The sequence below is a fragment of the Zootoca vivipara genome, chromosome 15, assembly GCF_965207765.1.
Source record: "Zootoca vivipara chromosome 15, rZooViv2.hap1.1, whole genome shotgun sequence".
Lineage (NCBI taxonomy): Eukaryota > Metazoa > Chordata > Lepidosauria > Squamata > Lacertidae > Zootoca > Zootoca vivipara.
This window is the reverse complement of record NC_142598.1, coordinates 4,791,691-4,810,829: the sequence shown is the minus strand read 5'-3', so window position 1 is coordinate 4,810,829 and position 19,139 is coordinate 4,791,691. Positions and strand designations below refer to the sequence as shown.

General features: G+C 46.5%; 1 protein-coding gene across 20 annotated transcripts in view; it reads left to right on the top strand.

The window, feature by feature from the left end:
- Window positions 1-19,139, top strand: part of HUWE1 (HECT, UBA and WWE domain containing E3 ubiquitin protein ligase 1) — a 105,373-nt gene that overhangs the window by 71,319 nt on the left and 14,915 nt on the right. For 12 of the 20 annotated variants that reach the window (XM_088658360.1, XM_088658358.1, XM_088658357.1 and 9 more), the window contains 30 exons: window positions 466-593; window positions 1,216-1,297; window positions 1,602-1,778; window positions 1,874-2,033; window positions 2,124-2,482; window positions 2,700-2,895; window positions 3,147-3,323; window positions 3,655-3,800; window positions 4,153-4,219; window positions 4,554-4,768; window positions 4,969-5,180; window positions 5,938-6,120; window positions 6,430-6,602; window positions 6,819-6,967; window positions 7,399-7,474; window positions 7,984-8,082; window positions 8,306-8,439; window positions 8,768-8,939; window positions 9,389-9,617; window positions 9,812-9,990; window positions 10,463-10,552; window positions 10,642-10,793; window positions 12,108-12,153; window positions 12,941-13,219; window positions 14,470-14,728; window positions 14,819-14,952; window positions 15,052-15,275; window positions 16,019-16,307; window positions 16,402-16,504; window positions 17,496-18,036. In XM_088658360.1, coding sequence (XP_088514486.1) covers window positions 466-593; window positions 1,216-1,297; window positions 1,602-1,778; window positions 1,874-2,033; window positions 2,124-2,482; window positions 2,700-2,895; window positions 3,147-3,323; window positions 3,655-3,800; window positions 4,153-4,219; window positions 4,554-4,768; window positions 4,969-5,180; window positions 5,938-6,120; window positions 6,430-6,602; window positions 6,819-6,967; window positions 7,399-7,474; window positions 7,984-8,082; window positions 8,306-8,439; window positions 8,768-8,939; window positions 9,389-9,617; window positions 9,812-9,990; window positions 10,463-10,552; window positions 10,642-10,793; window positions 12,108-12,153; window positions 12,941-13,219; window positions 14,470-14,728; window positions 14,819-14,952; window positions 15,052-15,275; window positions 16,019-16,307; window positions 16,402-16,504; window positions 17,496-18,036 — 5,430 coding nt within the window. The remainder of the gene's footprint in view (window positions 1-465; window positions 594-1,215; window positions 1,298-1,601; window positions 1,779-1,873; window positions 2,034-2,123; window positions 2,483-2,699; window positions 2,896-3,146; window positions 3,324-3,654; window positions 3,801-4,152; window positions 4,220-4,553; window positions 4,769-4,968; window positions 5,181-5,937; window positions 6,121-6,429; window positions 6,603-6,818; window positions 6,968-7,398; window positions 7,475-7,983; window positions 8,083-8,305; window positions 8,440-8,767; window positions 8,940-9,388; window positions 9,618-9,811; window positions 9,991-10,462; window positions 10,553-10,641; window positions 10,794-12,107; window positions 12,154-12,940; window positions 13,220-14,469; window positions 14,729-14,818; window positions 14,953-15,051; window positions 15,276-16,018; window positions 16,308-16,401; window positions 16,505-17,495; window positions 18,037-19,139) is intronic. The other 8 variants (XM_035140356.3, XM_035140350.3, XM_088658362.1 and 5 more) reach the window with 3 other exon arrangements.

Below are 19,139 nucleotides of genomic sequence, written 5' to 3'. Positions count from 1 at the left end.
GCCTTCCAAATTCTTGCTGGTACTGATGGGAACTGTTGCTAACATCTGGAGGGCACCCGGTTGAGGAATGCTGTATTACAGCATACAGTTTCGTGGGATGGGGTAATTTTTACAGGATAATTGTGCTTTTCATTCATCTAACAACAACAACAACAACAACAACAATAATTACTACTACTACTACTATCCTGCCCATCTGGCAGGGGTTCTCCAGTCGGTGTGGGCAGCTTACAGTATATCAAAAAACACTTTAATAAACTTTGGATAAAGAGGTTGGTGTATGCTGTTAGATGTGAACTACGCTAGGGCCTGTGCAATAGAGCATGCACTTGAAAAGAAAATGCCTCACACTCCCCCTTCACTTGGCTCTAAAGTGATGATAACACTTAGAACTTTTAATGTAATGGTCGGTTTTTGCTCATCTGCTGCATGGTTGCCAACCTCTTTACCTTTGTTTCCCTGCAGGAGCTTAAGTTGCCATGTGCTCGTGTTGTAGAATCTAGTGGCATCCTCAACGTTCTGATCAAACTGCTAGAAGTGGTGCAGCCCTGCCTGCAAGCTGCCAAGGAGCAAAAAGAAGTGCAGACACCAAAGTAAGCAACAAAACAGGATATAGGGTGGAGCTGGAAAGCCCCAAGCCAGGCTTCCCCACACTCTGATATACAGCACCTGGACTTACTTGTGAGGAGAAGCTACCAGTTTTGTATTTGTACCTAATGAAATACATAATGGTTTAATAATGCTGGATGCAGTTACTAACCTGGAATGAAATTGGGTTTGCCTCCCTCCTTTAGTTCAATGTGTTTTTTTAGGCTAGCTTGCCTGGTGGCCAGAAGGTCTTGCTACTGTTTTCTTGGCAGGGTTTTAGTTCTAAAAATGGCTGCAGTATCTTGGCTTAGGAACCCATGCGATATATTTTCTTGGATGCCGTAAAGGGTAAAGGGACCCCTGACCATTAGGTCTAGTCGTGACCCACTCTGGGGTTGCGGCGCTCATCTTGCGTTATTGGCCGAGGGAGCCGGCGTACAGCTTCCAGGTCATGTGGCCAGCATGACAAAGCTGCTTCTGGCGAACCAGAGCAGCGCACGGAAACGCCGTTTACCTTCCCACTGTACTTGCACTTTGACATGCTTTCGAACTGCTAGGTTGGCAGGAGCAGGGACCGAGCAACGGGAGCACACCCCGTCACTGATGTAATTAACTTTTCTCCCACAGGTGGATCACCCCAGTGCTGTTGCTGATTGACTTCTATGAGAAGACAGCTATCTCCTCCAAGAGGAGGGCCCAGATGAACAAGGTATGAGCTCAGGGTGGTGGTGTGGGAAATGCAAGCTATTACAAAGGGGACTGAAAGAAAGGATCCTGGCCACTGTGGAATTGTGAGTGTGCAAGTCAAATACAGTGGTGCCTCGCAAGACAAATTTAATTCATTCCGCGAGACAATTCATTTTGTGAAAAATTTGTCTTGCAGGGCATTCGATCTTTTATTAGAACTGGGAGCAAGTTCCATTGAACTTCATGGATTTCACTTCTGAATAAGACATGGAGAGAACTGCAGTGTAGGTCTGCAAATGCTAAGAATCTGTATTCTTTCTCTCCAGTACCTCCAAGCCAATGGCAACAACTGGCGCTGGTTTGACGATCGCTCAGGCCGTTGGTGTAGCTATAGTGCAAGCAACAACAGCACCATCGACACAGCGTGGAAAGCAGGAGAGACCAGTGTTCGTTTCACTGCTGGCCGTCGGCGCTATACTGTGCAATTCACTACAATGGTGCAGGTATAGGGGTTGGGAATGTTGTCATGGGTGTTCCCTGAGATCGTTGGGTACATGGGGTATGGTGGTCTTAACCTCCCTCTTGTTTCCTTAATCAGGTGAATGAAGAAACTGGGAACAGGCGTCCAGTAATGTTGACTTTGCTCAGGGTGCCCCGGCTCAGTAAGAGTATGAAAGAGGGGAATGGACAAGAGCTGGAGAGAACCTTGGAGGAAGGCAAGGAGGTCGAAAGCAAGCCAAAGGAGGAGAAAGCAAATGGTACTGATTATGTAGTCTCATCACTGGGTTACCTATAAAGTAGGAGACTGCAACTTGTAACCTCAGACCTATTTTATCTTCCCTCATCAGATAGCCCTGCTTCTACTGAGAGTCTCACCCTGGAGAAGGAAGCACCTTCAGAAGAGGCCAAACCATCAGAGATCCTCATCCAGGGCCTGACAGAGGAAATGGTTACTGTGTTGATCCGTGCCTGTGTCAGCATGTTGGGTGTTCCTGTGGAACCGGACACACTACACGCCACGTTGCGCCTCTGTCTGCGCCTCACCCGCCACCACAAATATGCCATGATGTTTGCAGAGCTCAAGAGTACACGCATGATCCTGGGTCTCACGCAGAGCTCTGGCTTCAACGGCTTCACGCCTCTTGTCACCCTTCTTTTCCGACACATAATTGAGGATCCCTGCACACTCCATCACACCATGGAGAAGGTATGGCTTGCCTCTGCTGACTTCACCATAGAGAAGGTTTCTTCTGTATAGGTCTTGCACACTAAAGAGGAGACTTGACTCAGCTCAGACAGCATATGGAAAGTGTTGCTGGTTCAGTAATTGCTCAGGCTTCCTGAAATCTCCATTGACTTGTCCAGTAGAACGGGCATTTTCAATTGCCAGTATGAACACACATTTTTGGTTTTGTCTGTTTCAGGTTGTGCGCTCAGCAGCCACCAGTGGAGCAGGCAGCACAACTTCAGGTGTCGTGTCAGGCAGTTTGGGCTCTCGGGAGATCAACTACATTTTGCGAGTGCTGGGCCCAGCTGCTTGCCGCAATCCAGAGATCTTCACTGAGGTGGCCAATGGCTGCATTCGCATTGCCCTACCTGCTCCCCGTGGCTCTGGGACTGGTAAGTAATTCAGAACCCTGCTGGTTTTCCTACAGTGTTCATGATAATGCTGTGTGCCCATTTGCACAAGGATCTTCAACATAAGGAGGTTTGGGTCAGGGATAGAAGAGAAGTATGAATCCTATAGTAATCTTGTGCCAAAATAAAAAGCAGCTGGGAAAATTGCAAAGAACTACGCCCCTTCCCTCCTTAAGTCCCAGGTTCCTTTACCAGTGTTGGCTGCTCTAGTTTTTTTGTTTTTTTCCCTTTTGCTCCCCAAGCCTCTGATGACGAATTCGAGAACCTGCGGATCAAGGGCCCCAACGCTGTGCAGCTGGTAAAAACCACTCCAGTAAAGCCCTCACCACTGCCTGTCATACCTGACACTATCAAGGAGGTGATCTATGACATGCTGAATGCTCTGGCTGCCTACCATGCCCCTGATGAAGGTACATGACAGCCTGGGACAGGATGGATGGGAATTTCTATGCATGGGGGAACCAAGGGCCTCTTTCTGTTGAGGAGGACTTCATGTTGCCTGACGGAGCTCCCTTCTGATCAGTCATTTTTATTAAAGCTGGAACCCAGTATTAACCATTTCACTTCCCGTCCTCAAAAGACTAGTACTAAAGAAGTGCTTTTCTTTCAGCAAGTCTTCAGATCATGGAATTGGGTGTAAGATAAACACCACACAAGCTTCTTGAAATAAACACTTTGAATGTATCATGTATAACAGCTCTATGAAGAGACAGTGCCAATGGTTTCTTTTTCCTTTTCCAGCAGACAAGTCTGAACCCAAGGCAAACAGTACTAACCAGGAGATGAGCCAGATCCTGCAAGAAATTGGAGATGATATGTACCAGCAGTATCGCTCTCTAACCCGTCAGGGCAGCGACTTTGACTCTCAGACCGGCTTTGGCATCAATGTGAGTCTGCCAGAAGCAAAAACCCAAACTCCACATTAACATCAATTAGCTGTCAAAATCATTGAGCCATTTTTTTCTGCAGCAGTATCATAAATCCCATAGCGTGTCATTTTTTGCTCTTTTATTTGCTTTTGCTCTTTGAGGTTTTCAGTTGTTGGGGGTTGTGGATTGTATCTGAAGCATTGTTTAGATGTTGATTGCTCCTCTGGTTTCTTATGGGTTGACACCTCTCTGTTTCTCCAAAGTTGCAAATGGCAGTGAAAACTGTAGTGCCTTGTCATGTGTGGAACTCTGTTGGTGGATTTTAGGCCATTCAGCAACCATTTTGTTCATTGCCTTTGTTCTTCTCTAGGCTCAGGTTTTTGCTGCTGATAGTGCAGCTGCTGAGACTCCCCAGTCTGGAACTCCCCAAGGAGATGGTAAGTCTCATCTTTGTTGATTAGACACAACAGTGTCTTAATGCCTCTCCGGGGGATCTCCCCTGAAGCTATCCTGCGATTGGAAATACCAGTCTCTGATGAAAACAGACCCAAAATGGCATTGCCCTGCTCAATCACTTCAAGTGTTGGGATGCCAGTCTCATTTCTCTTAGTTGTAAAGATGGGGCCCCTCAAGTCTTTTTCCTGAAAGTGAGATCAAACCCCATCTGCCATACTGGAACCATGTCTCTCCTGAAACTTTGTGGGGGGGGGTTCCGGGGGGAGGCAGGGAGCAGTTCTTTCACTGGTTCTCCTTTTCCCTTGTGTCCTACAGCCTCCACTCCTGAAGAATCAAGAGAAAACAAGAAGGATAAGGAGGGTGACAAAGCAGCAGAGGAGAGCAAGCAGAAGGCTAAGGGAAGCAAGCCACTTATGCCTACATCCACCATCTTGAGGCTGCTGGCAGAGCTTGTGCGCTCATATGTTGGCATTGCCACCTTAATTGCCAACTACAACTACACTGTGGGCCAGTCTGAGCTGATAAAGGAGGTGAGAAGCCCTGGAAGAATGAAACAAACCTAAAGAACTGTGGATTAGGAGTGGGGTAAATGCAAAATAAGACTTGGGGCCCGCACTGCTAGGTTCCAGAGAAGAGGAGTGAGTTTGGGTAGACTGCTTGGGAGGAGGGGTTACTGATGAAAAAAGATGACTAGGCCATCCTGACCTGCTCTTTCATTTTGTCTTTTCAGGACTGTAGTGTGTTGGCCTTTGTGCTGGACCATTTGCTCCCTCACACCCAGAATGCAGAAGACAAAGATACACCAGCCTTGGCGCGCCTCTTCCTAGCCAGCTTGGCTGCAGCAGGTAGTGGCACAGATGCCCAGGTGGCCTTGGTGAATGAGGTGAAGGCAGCCCTGGGTCGGGCATTGGCCATGACAGAGAGTACTGAAAAGCATGCCAGGTGAGCTGGAAGATGTTGAGGATTCATTAGCACTTGAGAAGAGGATGTTGTATTACAGCTCTCCTATAATACAACTTTCCTTTTCAGCCCAAGTATTCATGGTTTTCAGTAGGTCCCCAGCAAAGGTCTTGACCAGACATCCCCAGACTTCGGCCCTCCAGATGTTTTGGACTACAATTCCCATCATCCCTGACCACTGGTCCTCTTAGCTAGGAATCATGGGAGTTGTAGGCCAAAGCATCTGGAGGGCCGCAGTTTGGGGATGCCTGGTCTTGACTAAACTATGTTTCTTTTTAATAGTACAGTCATGCCTTGGAAGGTGAACGGAATCTGTTCTGGAAGTCCGTTCAGCTTCCAAAACGTTCGGAATCCTAAGAATGTTAGCAAACCGGAACACTCACTTCCGGGTTTGTGGCATTTGGGGGCCAAAACATCCAAGTACCAAGGCGTTCGGGATCCAAGGTACGACTGTATAAAATTTTCAGGTACAGTATTTCGTAAATGGGGAACTTCTGGCCCGCCAAAAGTTGTTGGACCCTAGATCCCAGCATGGCTAATAGCAGGGAAGATGGGAGCTGTAGGCCAAGAATATCTTGAGGGTCACAGGTTTTCTGTCACTTTACTAAATTAGAATACTTGCTGCAGGAAAATAGATCCTTCCTGTTACAGGGATTGGGGCAGGGTATTGCAGGATTTGCTAACCATGACACTGTTCTGGAAGTAAAGAAATGTTACTTTCCGCTTTGACACTCTCTAGGCTGCAAGCTGTCATGTGCATCATCAGCACCATTATGGAATCATGCCCATCCACCTCTAGCTTCTACAGCAATGCCACAGCAAAGACCCAGCATAATGGCATGAACAACATCATCCGCCTCTTCCTCAAGAAGGGGTTGGTCAATGACCTGGCCAGGGTGCCTCACAGCCTTGATCTGTCCAGGTATGTGGCTTATTTAACCGCAAGGAGATGGAGCGACGCCTCCTTCATGATCAGGGATGATGTTGAACAGTTGATGTAGGGGACAAGTACAAGACCAAATGTAGAAGACAGATACAATCCCTTCCACTAAGATCTGGCCTTCGAAGGTTTTTTTCCCTATCTCTAGAACATAATTGAATTGCCATATTGAGAGAGCAGCCAGAATCATGACATCTTCCCACTAGAGGTTTCTCTTCGTTTAATACCTTTGCTATTAAGACCTTTGTTCACAGTCTGGGAACTCATATTGGCATGTGTTTTTCCTCCAAGTCCCAACATGGCCAACACAGTAAATGCAGCCCTGAAACCCTTGGAAACGTTATCACGAATTGTCAATCAGCCCAGTAGTCTCTTCGGTAGCAAAAGTGCCTCGAGCAAGAGCAAGGCGGAGCAGGATGCTCAGGGAGCAGCACAAGATGCCAACAGTGGCCAACAAGATGCAGGTATGCCATCCTCAGCATCCATTGTTTATGGGTCACATACCTCTTCTCCATGATTTTTCATCAACCTGTTCCACAATAAGATCCACGTCTGCCATCCCCTCCTTTCCTTGGCCTGGAATTTTTCTGACTTCCATTATGAGTCTCCATTAGTCTGTCTGCCACTTAAGCTAATTCAAGGATGACTTGAGAGGGTAATATTGAGACCTTGACTTACAGGGGAGAGCGGGGAAGCAGAGGCCCCAGAGGAGGACCATGATGTTGCCCAAGCAGAAGTGGCAGATGGTGACATCATGGATGGTGAAACGGAGAGCGATGCCGTAGTGATTGCTGGACAGCCTGAGGTGCTGAGCACACAGGAGATGCAGGTATTGATGGTGGCTTGTAGGGACCCTGTCTGTATTGCATGCAGGAGGTGGCCACGGGTTTTAAGGCATGGGATGTTGGTGACATAATAGCTGGGATCACTTCCATTCCTGCTTGTGTTGCTTAAAGTTGCTATTTATTTAGGGCTATATGCAGAGGAGTGTGTAAATGAAGACTTTTGTTGACCACAGCTTTGCTCTGAGATTAATGAGTACAATCTGGATAGCTGCACAAACTGAAATGACCCTTTGCTTGCTTAATTTAGATTGTGATACCTGAGGCTGGAGTGCCTGTCGTGTATAGCATTTGACTTGCGTAGAGCACAAATCAGACCTGTTTCAGAAGTCAGGGTGATGCAGCTTGTTTTACGGTTTTGAAACTTGATTGTAAAGAACTGGAGATCACCAGTGTGTTTGTCTTTACCATCTTCTAGGTGGAAAATGAGCTAGAGGACCTGATTGATGAGCTTTTAGAGCAGGATGGTGGCTCAGGGAATAGTACAATAATAGGTGAGTACAAAGCCCCAACACTTTGCCTCAGGCCTTTCCTTCCGGATCTATGGACTCTCTGCCTTTCTCCCTCTTTGTGGTCTCTGAGGGAACCAAATGCATTCTTTGCTTTGCTGTAGAGAATCCTACCTCATATGAAGTGACCACTACAGTTAGAGATCATCTTCTCTCTTTCTCCTCCCTGCAGCTCTTCTTTACCACAGCTCATGGGTGCTGTATCAGACATATGTCCATGTTGCTTTTTCTCCCATTATAGAGATAATCTATTCCTATACAATTCTTGGTGGGTGGGGTGACTTCTGAGAGGCAAGAGGCTTGTCATGGTAGCTTCATAACTGCCAAGAAAATCACCATCTGTATGTGGAAAGCAGCATCACATCAGGACCATAATGGGCACTCAAAGATAAATGGCCCTCAAGTTTAGGGACTGCCCAGAAGGTCCTCTGAAGGGAGAGGGTTGTTTGCTCATAACTTTGCTAAGCCCTATACACTTCCTTTATGTCCTTCAGTGGGCCGAAGTGGAGAGGATGAGTCTCAGGAGGATGTGTTGATGGATGAGGCACCTTCCAATCTCAGCCAGGCTTCCACATTACAGGCCAACAGGGAAGGTGAGGCATTGCCTAAGATGTTAAATGGAGTCAGTAGAAGGGTTGTTATAGGCTTGCACTCTTGTAAGAGGAGGGGGAGGTTTCTGAGACCTGGCTTCCTGAGGTTTTGCCTGTCTCACAAGAGGAGTTTGAAGATAGAACTTGCCAGAAAGGTAACTGGAAGAATCTTTGCTTAACCTGCAGGGGCCAACTCACTATAGCTACACTCTCTAATCTTCTCTAGATTCTATGAATATTCTGGATCCTGAAGATGAAGAGGAGCACACACAGGAGGAAGACAGCAGTGGCAGCAATGAGGATGAAGATGATAGTCAGGATGAAGAGGAAGAGGAGGAGGAGGAAGATGAAGATGACCAGGTAAGGGCATTGAAGGAAAAGCAGTGCAGAAGTCTTTCCAGTGGGTGCTTTATGATTTTAACATAGCAGGCTGTGGGGCAGATGTCAAAAATAACAAGGAAAGGGTTGTCACAATCAAGGACAGCATGTAATAGGTTTTTATTGGGGAGCTAATGGGAGCTAGGCACCATGGTGTTTGGGTTTTAGATCTAGAAGAATTTGTAGCGTGAGAGTCAAAGTTTTCCTTGACTCAGTCTGTGGTTCCAGGTAAAGAGAGTGAGGAGGTATGAATGCCATATTCTAGTTGGCATTTGCTTAGCCTTGTGTTTGGTGATAACTTTCCCTCCAGGATGATGAAGAAGGTGAGGAAGGTGAAGAGGAGGAAGATGACGATGATGGCTCCGAGATGGAGTTAGATGAAGACTACCCTGATATGAATGCCTCCCCACTGGTGCGTTTTGAGCGCTTTGACCGTGAAGATGACCTCATCATTGAGTTTGACAACATGTTCTCCAGCGCCAGTAAGAACTCTAAAAACTGGAAAGCCACAGGACATGGCTGATTCTGGGGGGGCTGGGAGCCAAGATGCTAAGCTTTTTCCCACATCCTATGGACCAGGGAGCTGGGGTTTTATTTGAAATGGAATAGCATTCTCTGTCCAGTGGGACAGAAGCATCCACATAATGGGTTGTCTCCTCCCACTGCCCAGAACAGGCAGGATCAGGCAACCAGGCTTTGGCCACATTCAGCTTCATCTCAGTTCCTTTTCCTGCCTTATCCATGATCAGTGCTGTGTTCTAACACACGATCTGTTTTCTAGCTCCAAAATGTTGCTCTGAAATTTGGGAGGCTTTGTAATTATGGCTTTGTTGACCCTATTTCAGGCTAGTTCTTGTCTCCAGCGAAATTATATTTGTATGTCTTCAAAGCCTCATTTTGGCTTGCTAACTTTGCCTATTTCTATCCCCAGCGGATATTCCTCCGTCACCTGGCAATATTCCTGCCACTCATCCACTCATGGTACGGCATGCAGACCATAGCTCCTTGACTTTGGGTAGTGGCTCCTCCACTACGCGATTGGCACAAGGCATTGGCCGCAGCCAGAGGACCCTTCGGCAGCTGACAGCAAACACTGGCCATACCATCCATGTTCATTACCCTGGCACCCGCCAGCCGAACCCACCTCTGATCCTGCAGAGGTGAGACTTGGAGGAGTATCACATTTTGCCAAAAGCTGTAGAATACAGAACAGCGACTTGTTCTGGCAACATCCCAACCCAGTTTGGTTTGCCACAGTGTTCCCCATAATCTTGTTCTGAGAACTGGGGGACTCTCTTAGAAGTCACTGCATCTCTGTGTAGGAAAACAAGTCTTCCCTTTATGTCTTCCTTAGGTTGTTGGGCCCTTCAGCAGCTGCAGATATTCTTCAACTAAGCAGTAGCCTCCCACTACAAAGCAGAGGTCGAGCTCGCCTTCTAGTAGGCAACGACGATGTGCACATAATCGCTCGCTCAGATGATGAGTTGCTGGATGACTTCTTCCATGACCAGAGCACAGCCACCAGCCAGGCAGGCAAGTCCTTAAGACTGCTTACTAGATTTGTAGGTAAAATCAAAAGGGCCAATAGATTGAAACTCTGCAGTGGGGATGGCTGACCCTTTTTGGGCCACACCAACCCTATGGTCAGCCCTCAGGGAGCCAAAGTGTAAATATGTGTGCAGTAAGAACTACAGTTTTCAAGGCAGGACTTTTGGGGAGTGGTTGGTCAGTTAAAAAAATTAAATGGAAAAAATTGAGGGATGCTTAGGAGACTGCAAAAGAACCTTTTTGGAATTAGCAGTCAGGTGCCTACAACATTTTTGTACCACTGTGCATCAATTCAAACATCTTTATCAATGGAGTCAGTTCACATTTTCAGCTGTCAGGCAGATGTGGAGAAATGCAGAATGGCTGGCCAACGCACAGCTGTGGGTCTTGAGGGTGTTGCTGAGCTGTTGTATGGGTAGGCTTATCAGTAATATATCCTCCACTTTTCTTTCTACAGGAACCTTGTCAAGCATCCCTACTGCCCTGACACGCTGGACAGAAGAATGCAAAGTACTAGATGCAGAAAGCATGCATGACTGTGTGTCAGGTGAGCTAACAAGTAACTTTCCTTGCTTCAGCCAAGGCAGGCCCTTCTCTGTTTGGCTCTATTTAATCTGGTGCTTTTTCTCCATCCAGTGGTCAAAGTTCCCATTATCAATCACCTGGAGGCATTGAGAGATGAGGAACTAGAGGAGCGTAGAGAGAAGAGGCGCAAACAGCTGGCTGAGGAGGAGGCCAAAGTTGCAGACAAGGCCAAGGAGGCAGAAGACAAAGAGCAAAATGCCCAGGTTAGAAGCCCAACTTGAGCATCTGTGACCTTTTTTAAAAGCTTGTTAAATGGCAATGTTCCACCTTAAAAAAAAAGTTGGGGATGTTCATTCACTTAAGTGTATATGGGAAAACACAAAATAGGAACTCCCGCTGTCATTTCAGTATATAATTCCACATGTCTGTGTGCTCTTTTGCACATGGCAGACAGAGATGACATCTGAGAATAAACCTCTGTTCCTTTCTTTCCTATCAGGAAGGCAAGCAGAAACTCAGACAGACAGAGCTGATTTTTCTTAGTAGCTCTTTGTAAGAAGGAAAGTCACCACATTCCTTTCCTAGAGCCAGGTCTTACACCTGTTCTTTTTAAGAACAGCCCACTCACACAGTTACAGGAACAAAAGAAACTGTGTTATCAAGAATAGAGACACCAGCAATAAGTGGAATATGGTAACAGTCATACCTATAATAGTTAGCAGAGACAGGGATGGACACACTTTAATGTGTTAAAAATGGTAAACAACTTCATTTGTGTTTTACTAAGTGGTTTCTTCATATCTCTACCTGTCAAATGAGTGCTATAAGGACATAGTCATGAAGTTTACTCATTGATGAAATTCTATTGGATTGATATCTTTAGCCATTGTTCCAAACATTTGCAGAAGAGAAAGTGGTCGTTCTCTTTTTCAATAAAGAATTTAGCTATTAAATCTCAACTAAGGAGAAGGAAATCTAAGACAGTTTAACAAGATCTGAGGGAATAGAATATCTTGACATTTTTCTGTATATAATCTATGCAAGCCGGATATCTTTGTCAACCAATTACAGAAAGGAAAACTTATCGACACATTTTCCAGCAGTATTTAGAATGCTTGCTTCTATGTAGAAGAGAACGTTTTGATAGATGTGCCTCACTGGACTAGGTGAAAATCGGGCAGAGCTGTTGTAGTAAAAAGGCATACAGTGGAACCTTGGGTTACGTACCGTCCTTCTTACAAATGCTTCGGGTAACGAGCTCTGCTAACCGGGAAGTAGGTGTTCCTGGTAGCAAACTTTGCCCCGGGATACAAGCAGAAGTCGCGCACCGGCGGCACAGTGGCAGCGGAAGGCCCCATTAGCAAAAGTGCGTCTCAGGTTAAGAATGGTGTCAGGTTTAAAAAAGAAAGAAAAGAAAAGAAAAAAAGAATGGACTTCCAGAACGAATTAAGTTTGTAACCAGAGGTACCACTGTAGAGGGAAGGTACAGCTGTGACCTGAAGCTACATAGGCAGTTTCTTGCCCAGATGAGTTTTAATCAGATGAATATTCGCTTACTTTTTTTTCCCCCTCTGCAGGGAGCCTTACCCCAGTCAAACAGCTCTGCTGAGCAGAACCTTCCAGGTAATTTGTTCCCTTACTCTATGTCTGTATAGTGTCTTCTTCCCTCAGCTCAGCTGAAGCAGATTCCTGGGCCCCCTGGGATGAGGTAGTAGATTGTATAGTTTTAGGGTCACACCCGGTCTTGGAGATAACTATACAATCTACTGTCTTTCCTATGAGGACTCTCAACTCGCCGTGCCAGCATTGAAGAAGAGAGAAGCCACTGAGAAACCACGCCTAGCTTAGGAGGAAAGAACATGGGCTCAAGAATGAAATTTGGAATCAAAACCCCTGAGTTCCTTGGTTCCATCCCTAGATGTGGAAAGAAATTTGGGGATGGGGGTTATAGTGGGATAGTGTGTCATTAGATCTTGTAGGCAGGATTTCCTGGATCTTGCTGTGGCTTGGGGAGAGGATCGTCTGCATCAGTGTTCTCCTCAGATCTGTGTGAAAGGATTTTGCAGGATTTTTTTAAATTAAAAAACTGGCTGTTCAGATAGGGGAAGAACCAGCTGCCTGACACTGAGGCTTTGTGACATTGCTCTTGCTGGGGTGAGGTAGTAAGTTGTATTGTTGTGGGGTAGGGATTTGTGCCCCAAATCAGAGATAACTATACAACTTACTACTTTCCCTGGGAGGAGTGAAGTACCCAGGACTGGGGTGGGTGTTTGATGTGCCCAGCTTTTGAACTAACCTTGAGGGTGCAGTTCTACTTTACTGAAAGGGTGAAGGCAAGTCCCTGCTTGAAATCCTTCTGCTGCCCAGTGGTCTGGGTTTTAAGACAGCCTCCCCCTCTCTTGGCTCCCAGATGGTGCTGCCCATCCTGATGGCTACCCCGCAGTCCCAGCTGCAGCTGAAGACACCTCTGCTGGCCCCAAGCAGACTCTGGTCACGCTGGAGAGCCCCCAACAGCAACAGCAGCAGGTGACAGGGGCAAGCGAGCTTCCTTCAGAGCTGGCGGGGCAGTCCAATGCCCAGGGTTCTGGGCAGTTGCTGATGCCGGTGGAACAGGAGGACTCAGGCCCTGGGAGGCCAAGCACTGATGCTGAGGCCACACAGATGGAGCTTTCACCTGCTCCCACCATCAGTAAGTGGCCCCAGGCTTCACCCTGCAGCAGGTGTTACCCCCCTCTCTGGCTGTGTGTCACTTGTAAGTGCATAAACATACTCTGATTCCTACCATCTTCCATATGTTCAGGAGAAGGCAGCAATAGTTTTAAAGTGCATATATTTTCATCAGCTGCCTACTCAGCAGCCAGGAGCATCATAACTAGACACTGGAGGGAACATGAACCAGTGGTACCAAACCATATGGGAAACAGCCCTACTAGGGAAGCTAGCCAACAGACTGAAACTGACAGAGGACACCTTCACCCCAGTGTGACTCTCCTTTATTACGTACACACCCCAACAAGACAAGAACCCACCAGCAGCATACAAATCAATCTGGCTAACTTGACCCTAACAGCTCCTCCCCCTCATACAGGCAAACAAAACTCACTGCAGCCAACTGAAGGCAACCAACCAACCATGCCCTGCCCCCAACCTCTCTCATCACCAATGAAAACTAATAAATGAATAGAAAGAGAACCTGCCCATGTGACACTGACACAAAAACCTTGCACATACGCTCTCCCCACTTCTCTTCTCCCCCAGCCTTATACTGTCTATAACATAAGTGTCTCGCATCAAGTATAACTGACCTGTAGAAAGGGCCCTATGAACAGAAAGCAGAAATGCTGTATAGACTTTTGTAACCCAAGAAAATCTTTAATAAAAGCAATTTTTTAAAAGTGCATATATTTGCATATTAACTAAAATTTGCAAAGTGAAACTAAAAGCCTACCCACCCACCTAATGATCTGATCCTAGCTATCAAAATTTGGCTGGATGTTTGTTTTTAAGTAGCTTTTTATTGAGGTTTAAGCTCAAGTTTTGAATCTCTCTCATTTCTAAAAATAAAAATGCCATGCTGGATCAGACCTGTCAATTCAGCTCAGTCTTCTGCCTTGACAGTCTTCACAGGCAATTTCTGAAGCCTGTTACTCTATAGTAGGTGGTAGTGAAGGGTATATCACAGCCAAAACAAGAAGTTTCCTTGCTGAATTGGAACCAGAGCCCAGCCGTAATGGGCAGCAGAATTTGAATCCAGTGTATCAGGTTTTCAGGCCGTGTTTCTATCAGTGCTTCTTAGGAAGGGTGTCTAAAAACCAGAAGTAGGTCAATGGGTAGGTTTCTGTCCTTTCCATGTTCTGGGCTGAATCTGATGAAAAGAATTCAGGTTTGACAGGCGTTTGTCAGACTTATCTCTCAGTCCTTTATTTCCTTTCCCACCAGCTTCGCTTTCTCCAGAGAGGGCTGAAGACTCTGATGCCTTGACAGCAGTCAGCAGCCAGCTGGAGGGCTCACCCATGGATACCAGCAGCCTGGCCTCTTGCAACCTTGAAGAAGGAGTTGGAGAGGCTGGTGGCCCTAGCAATGTGGACCAGGCAGGGGGAGCCACTGTTGTAGCAACAGCAGACACAGCCCAGCAGGGCTCTAATGCACAGGCCCTCAGGGAGGGCCAGCCAGATCCCAGCCAGCAGGTGGATGATGGGTAAGTAGCAGTGACGAGGTGCAAGGGGGTGGTATGCCAAGTTTAGCATTAGCACTGCAGTTGCTAATACTGTCATTTACTGCTCTTCAGCTCCCCACCTGCCTCATCCTCTGAGAGCTCCTCCACCAGAGATTCGGCGGTGGCCATTTCCGGTGCTGATTCTCGGGGCATCTTGGAAGAACCCCTTCCTTCTACCAGCAGTGAGGAGGAAGACCCCTTGGCAGGTAAATGCTAGAAGAGGACATAAAAAGAGGGAGCTATACTAAGTCAATGCCAATTTTCTTAGTAGGGATAGCAGCTACCTCTAACATGCTTTTTCATAGGGATAAATCTTCCGGAAGGTGTAGACCCATCTTTTCTGGCCGCTCTGCCTGATGACATCCGACGTGAAGTGCTACAGAACCAGTTGGGTATCCGGCCTCCTGCCCGTACTGCCCCGACTACCACAACTGCTGCTACCCCAGCACCGCCCGTGGTGGGAAACCCTAGTGTGACAGAAGTCAGTCCAGAGTTCCTGGCTGCACTGCCTCCAGCAATCCAAGAGGAGGTAAGGTGGCACTTTTAAAGATTATGGGGTAATACACAGTTTAGGAACAAGTTTAATAGAACTATGAAATCTGAAGGAAACTCAGGTAGCCTGTGACCTTGCACTGTACAAAACCAAACTTTCTGAATTTAGGATTCCTGATCTCTTAATTAAAAAAAAAAAATAGAATTTTTCCATTGCTTGAATTGTATTGTTTAAAACATGTAACATACAAACAAAACATAAAAAGGGAAGTCAAAATAGGAAAGTAGGTGTAAATACAAATTGACTGGACTGCCAACTACAAGTCACAAGAAAATCTGGGCAGTTGCATTTCTCTTCTTTGCGCTTGTTATAAATTGCAGGTCACATAACAAGATAGGCAAGTTGTTTGTGTGGATGTGTTTGGCTCACCTTATTGCATCCGTGAGCCATAGTTCATTGCCTTGTGGTAAATTCCACATAAGGGGGATGTAATTCAATGAAATATGTATTTCTTTGAAATATAGTGAAATTTCCAGGACTAAATTAATAGTTACCAAGACTTCACACCCTAAAAGGAGCTTCCAGCTGTGGAGTTTCACCCATCATTGTGGTCATGGAACCCAATTTCTGCCCCACATCCTCCTCACCTCAGAAAGAGGGAGAACAATTTGTGGTTGACAGAGGAGAGTAATTTTAGAGAGATTGGTTGGGTCTTTTATTTTTGCTCTGTTCTTGCTTAACAGTAGAAGTTGTTTTTATCTTTCCCCCTCCCATCTCAGGTGCTGGCACAACAACGGGCAGAGCAGCAGCGTCGGGAGCTGGCCCAGAGCACAAGCTCAGACACTCCCATGGACCCTGTGACTTTCATTCAGACGTTGCCATCAGATCTGCGGCGCAGTGTGCTGGAGGATATGGAGGACAGTGTTTTGGCAGTCATGCCTCCTGACATTGCTGCTGAAGCACAGGCTCTGCGGCGTGAACAAGAAGCGCGCCAGCGCCAGCTCATGCACGAGCGTCTCTTCGGGCACTCCAGCACCTCTGCCTTGTCTGCCATTTTGCGTAGCCCAGGTAAAGCACATCTGTTTCTGACATACTGTTTTTAGTTCTCTGTGTCTCAGCTCCTGATCTGATTGCTTTGCTTATTTTCTTTCCCCTAACTCAGCCTTCACAAGCCGACTGAGTGGAAACAGAGGTGTACAGTATACACGTTTGGCTGTACAAAGAGGAGGAACCTTCCAGATGGGTGGTAGCAGCAGCCACAGCAGGTACCAGATCAGTGTTTGAAACTCCCATAGTTCTAGGCACATTTTGCAACAGGGAATTTCATTAGCGCGAGCAGTTTCTGAGCTCTGGGCACAGTACTGCACCTAAGATTTCAGATTAAAACTGCAGAGTGGAAGGAAAGGAGGACCTTTTTCTGCCTTCCCACTTCCAACTACTCTCTGAAGACTGGAGAAGAGACCCTCTTAAGAATATTAGGGTGGTGGACAGGGGAAGGACTACTAGACCATGTGAAAAATGAACACAATATTTTAGCTGCAGTTCATTCATTTTCAGCCTTGTATTCTTGTTATTAAAAAAAGTGTGCCTAGACATTCTGTTGTTGCACCCATAAGCTAAATTTAAGGTGCCATTTAGCTCCTAGCTTTCATATCTCAGTTTCTAACACTGTACCAGATGCATGGTGTGGAGAGGTAGGGGGGAAGGTAGTGCAGTTTCTTTGGAGGGAATAAGCTGAGGGTTAGGGTTCCTAGGGAAAAACCAATGTAACATTGGTTAAGTTGGATATGCTTGGAAAATTAGAAATATAAAAACTTTCCCAAATTGTACAGTACCTGAGGTTAACCTTAAAAGTCTGGAAACTGGCGGTATTATCTTGCTTCTTCCAGTTATCAATGCTTCCCAATAACCTCTAGTTCTTGCAGGGCTGCCCTGGATTCCCTAGGGAGGAAGGGTGGGAAAATGTTTAATAAATAATACTTGGGTTGAAAAAACCACTCCCTGCCCCATTGTGTAAGCTGAAAAATGGGCTCGGTGATCACTGGATCAGTTCAGGGATCAACTTGAAAGCAAGTGGGCAGAGTTGGGCAGGATGTGCTGGTTACAGGAACCAGCTGCAAGGCATGTCATGGTACCCTGACTTAGATGAGACACTGCTAGGGGAGAGCTGTTTACCTTGGATGCTGTAAAGAACTCTGCTATGCTTTCAGATTCCATTGCAGACTCCATGCTGATATTTGTCTTGTTGTTTCCTAGGCCATCAGGCAGCAATGTGGACAGCCTGCTCCGCCTGCGTGGACGCCTTCTGTTGGACCATGAGGCCTTGTCCTGCCTGCTGGTACTGCTTTTTGTGGATGAGCCAAAGCTGAACACTAGCCGGTTACATCGGGTGCTGCGGAACCTTTGCTACCATGCACAGACACGCAGCTGGGTGATTCGGAGCCTGCTCTCTATCCTGCAGCGTAGCAGTGAGAGTGAACTGTGTGTAGAGACACCTAAGGGGACTGCTGCCCCAGATGACAAAGGCAAAAGAGCAGCCAAGGCCTGTGCCCCTGACAGCCGGCCACTCGACCTTCTGCACAAGATGGAATCCAAAAGCTCGGGGCAGCTTTCTTGGCTCTCCGTCTCTATGGATGCTGCTCTGGGTTGCCGAACCAACATATTCCAGATCCAGCGAGCAGGAGGGCGTAAGCACACGGAGAAGCATGCTGCTGCCGGTTCCACTGTTCATATTCACCCCCAGGCTGCTCCTGTGGTCTGCCGCCATGTACTTGACACCCTCATCCAACTTGCCAAGGTGAAGACAAGGGCTGTCTAGAGTGGTGCTCTTTTTTTATGCGATGGGCGTTCTGTCATTCTGATGAAAGTCTGAAACTTCTTGGTCTGCATAGCTTAAGAGAAAAAGTTAAGGATTTAGATTACAAGGAGGTAGCTCTAGACTAAATATGAGGGTGAGTTCCAAACTGAGAGCAAGCGGGCAGTTAAGCTCCCTGTAATTGTTGTTATTATTTAGTAGATTTAGATCCTGTTTGTCTATCAGCATGTTCAAGGTGGCTAACAAAATCATCATTACATAAAAACGCCTAAAACAAATAAGTGCAAGTTTGCAACAAAAGGTGTAGGGGTCATCATTTAAAAAATGGGAGAGCAGTGTTTTTTTTAGTATTTCTAGGCTGCTTTTCTACTCACAGACCTTCAGAACAGCTAACAAAAGTTTTTTAAAAGTTTTGAATTTGGTTCCTCTCTCCACTGTAGTTGCTGCCAGTTAATCAGCTGATCTCTTGCTGGAAAATAATGGGCAGGCATTGGTAGCATATTCTGTACCAGGAAACTTCCAGTTGTGCTAGAAAGGAGCTAGACAAGTTAACTTCTTGGTTCCTTTCCCATTCAGAATAAATGAGATTAGTAAATAATAGCCATGGAAACTTCTTCTCAGTGGGCTAGTTTGCACATCATGCTAAACCAGGGGTAGGCAACCTAAGGCCAGTGGGCCGGATGCGGCCCAATCACCTCAATCCAGCCTGCAGACGGTCCGGGAATCAGCGTGTTTTTACATGAGCAGAATGTGTCCTTTGATTTAAAATGCATTTCTGGGTTATTTGTGGGGCATAGGAATTCGTTCATTATTTTTTTCAAAATACTGTATAGTCTGGCCCACCACAAGGTCTAAGGGACAGTGGACTGGCCCACAGCTGAAAAAGGTTGCTGACCCCTATGCTAAACCATTATCAGTGAGACTTGTATGAGCAGAAAGGAGCTGATGTGAGCCTCTTGCTCATGTATTCCCCCACCTTCCTGCACAGCCAAGAAGAACAGCCTTTTCCTCCCAGTTTCTCTCCTTGTTGTGTCATCCACACCAGGGATTGTTTATCACAACCTCTGGTTGGTTTCAAAACAAGT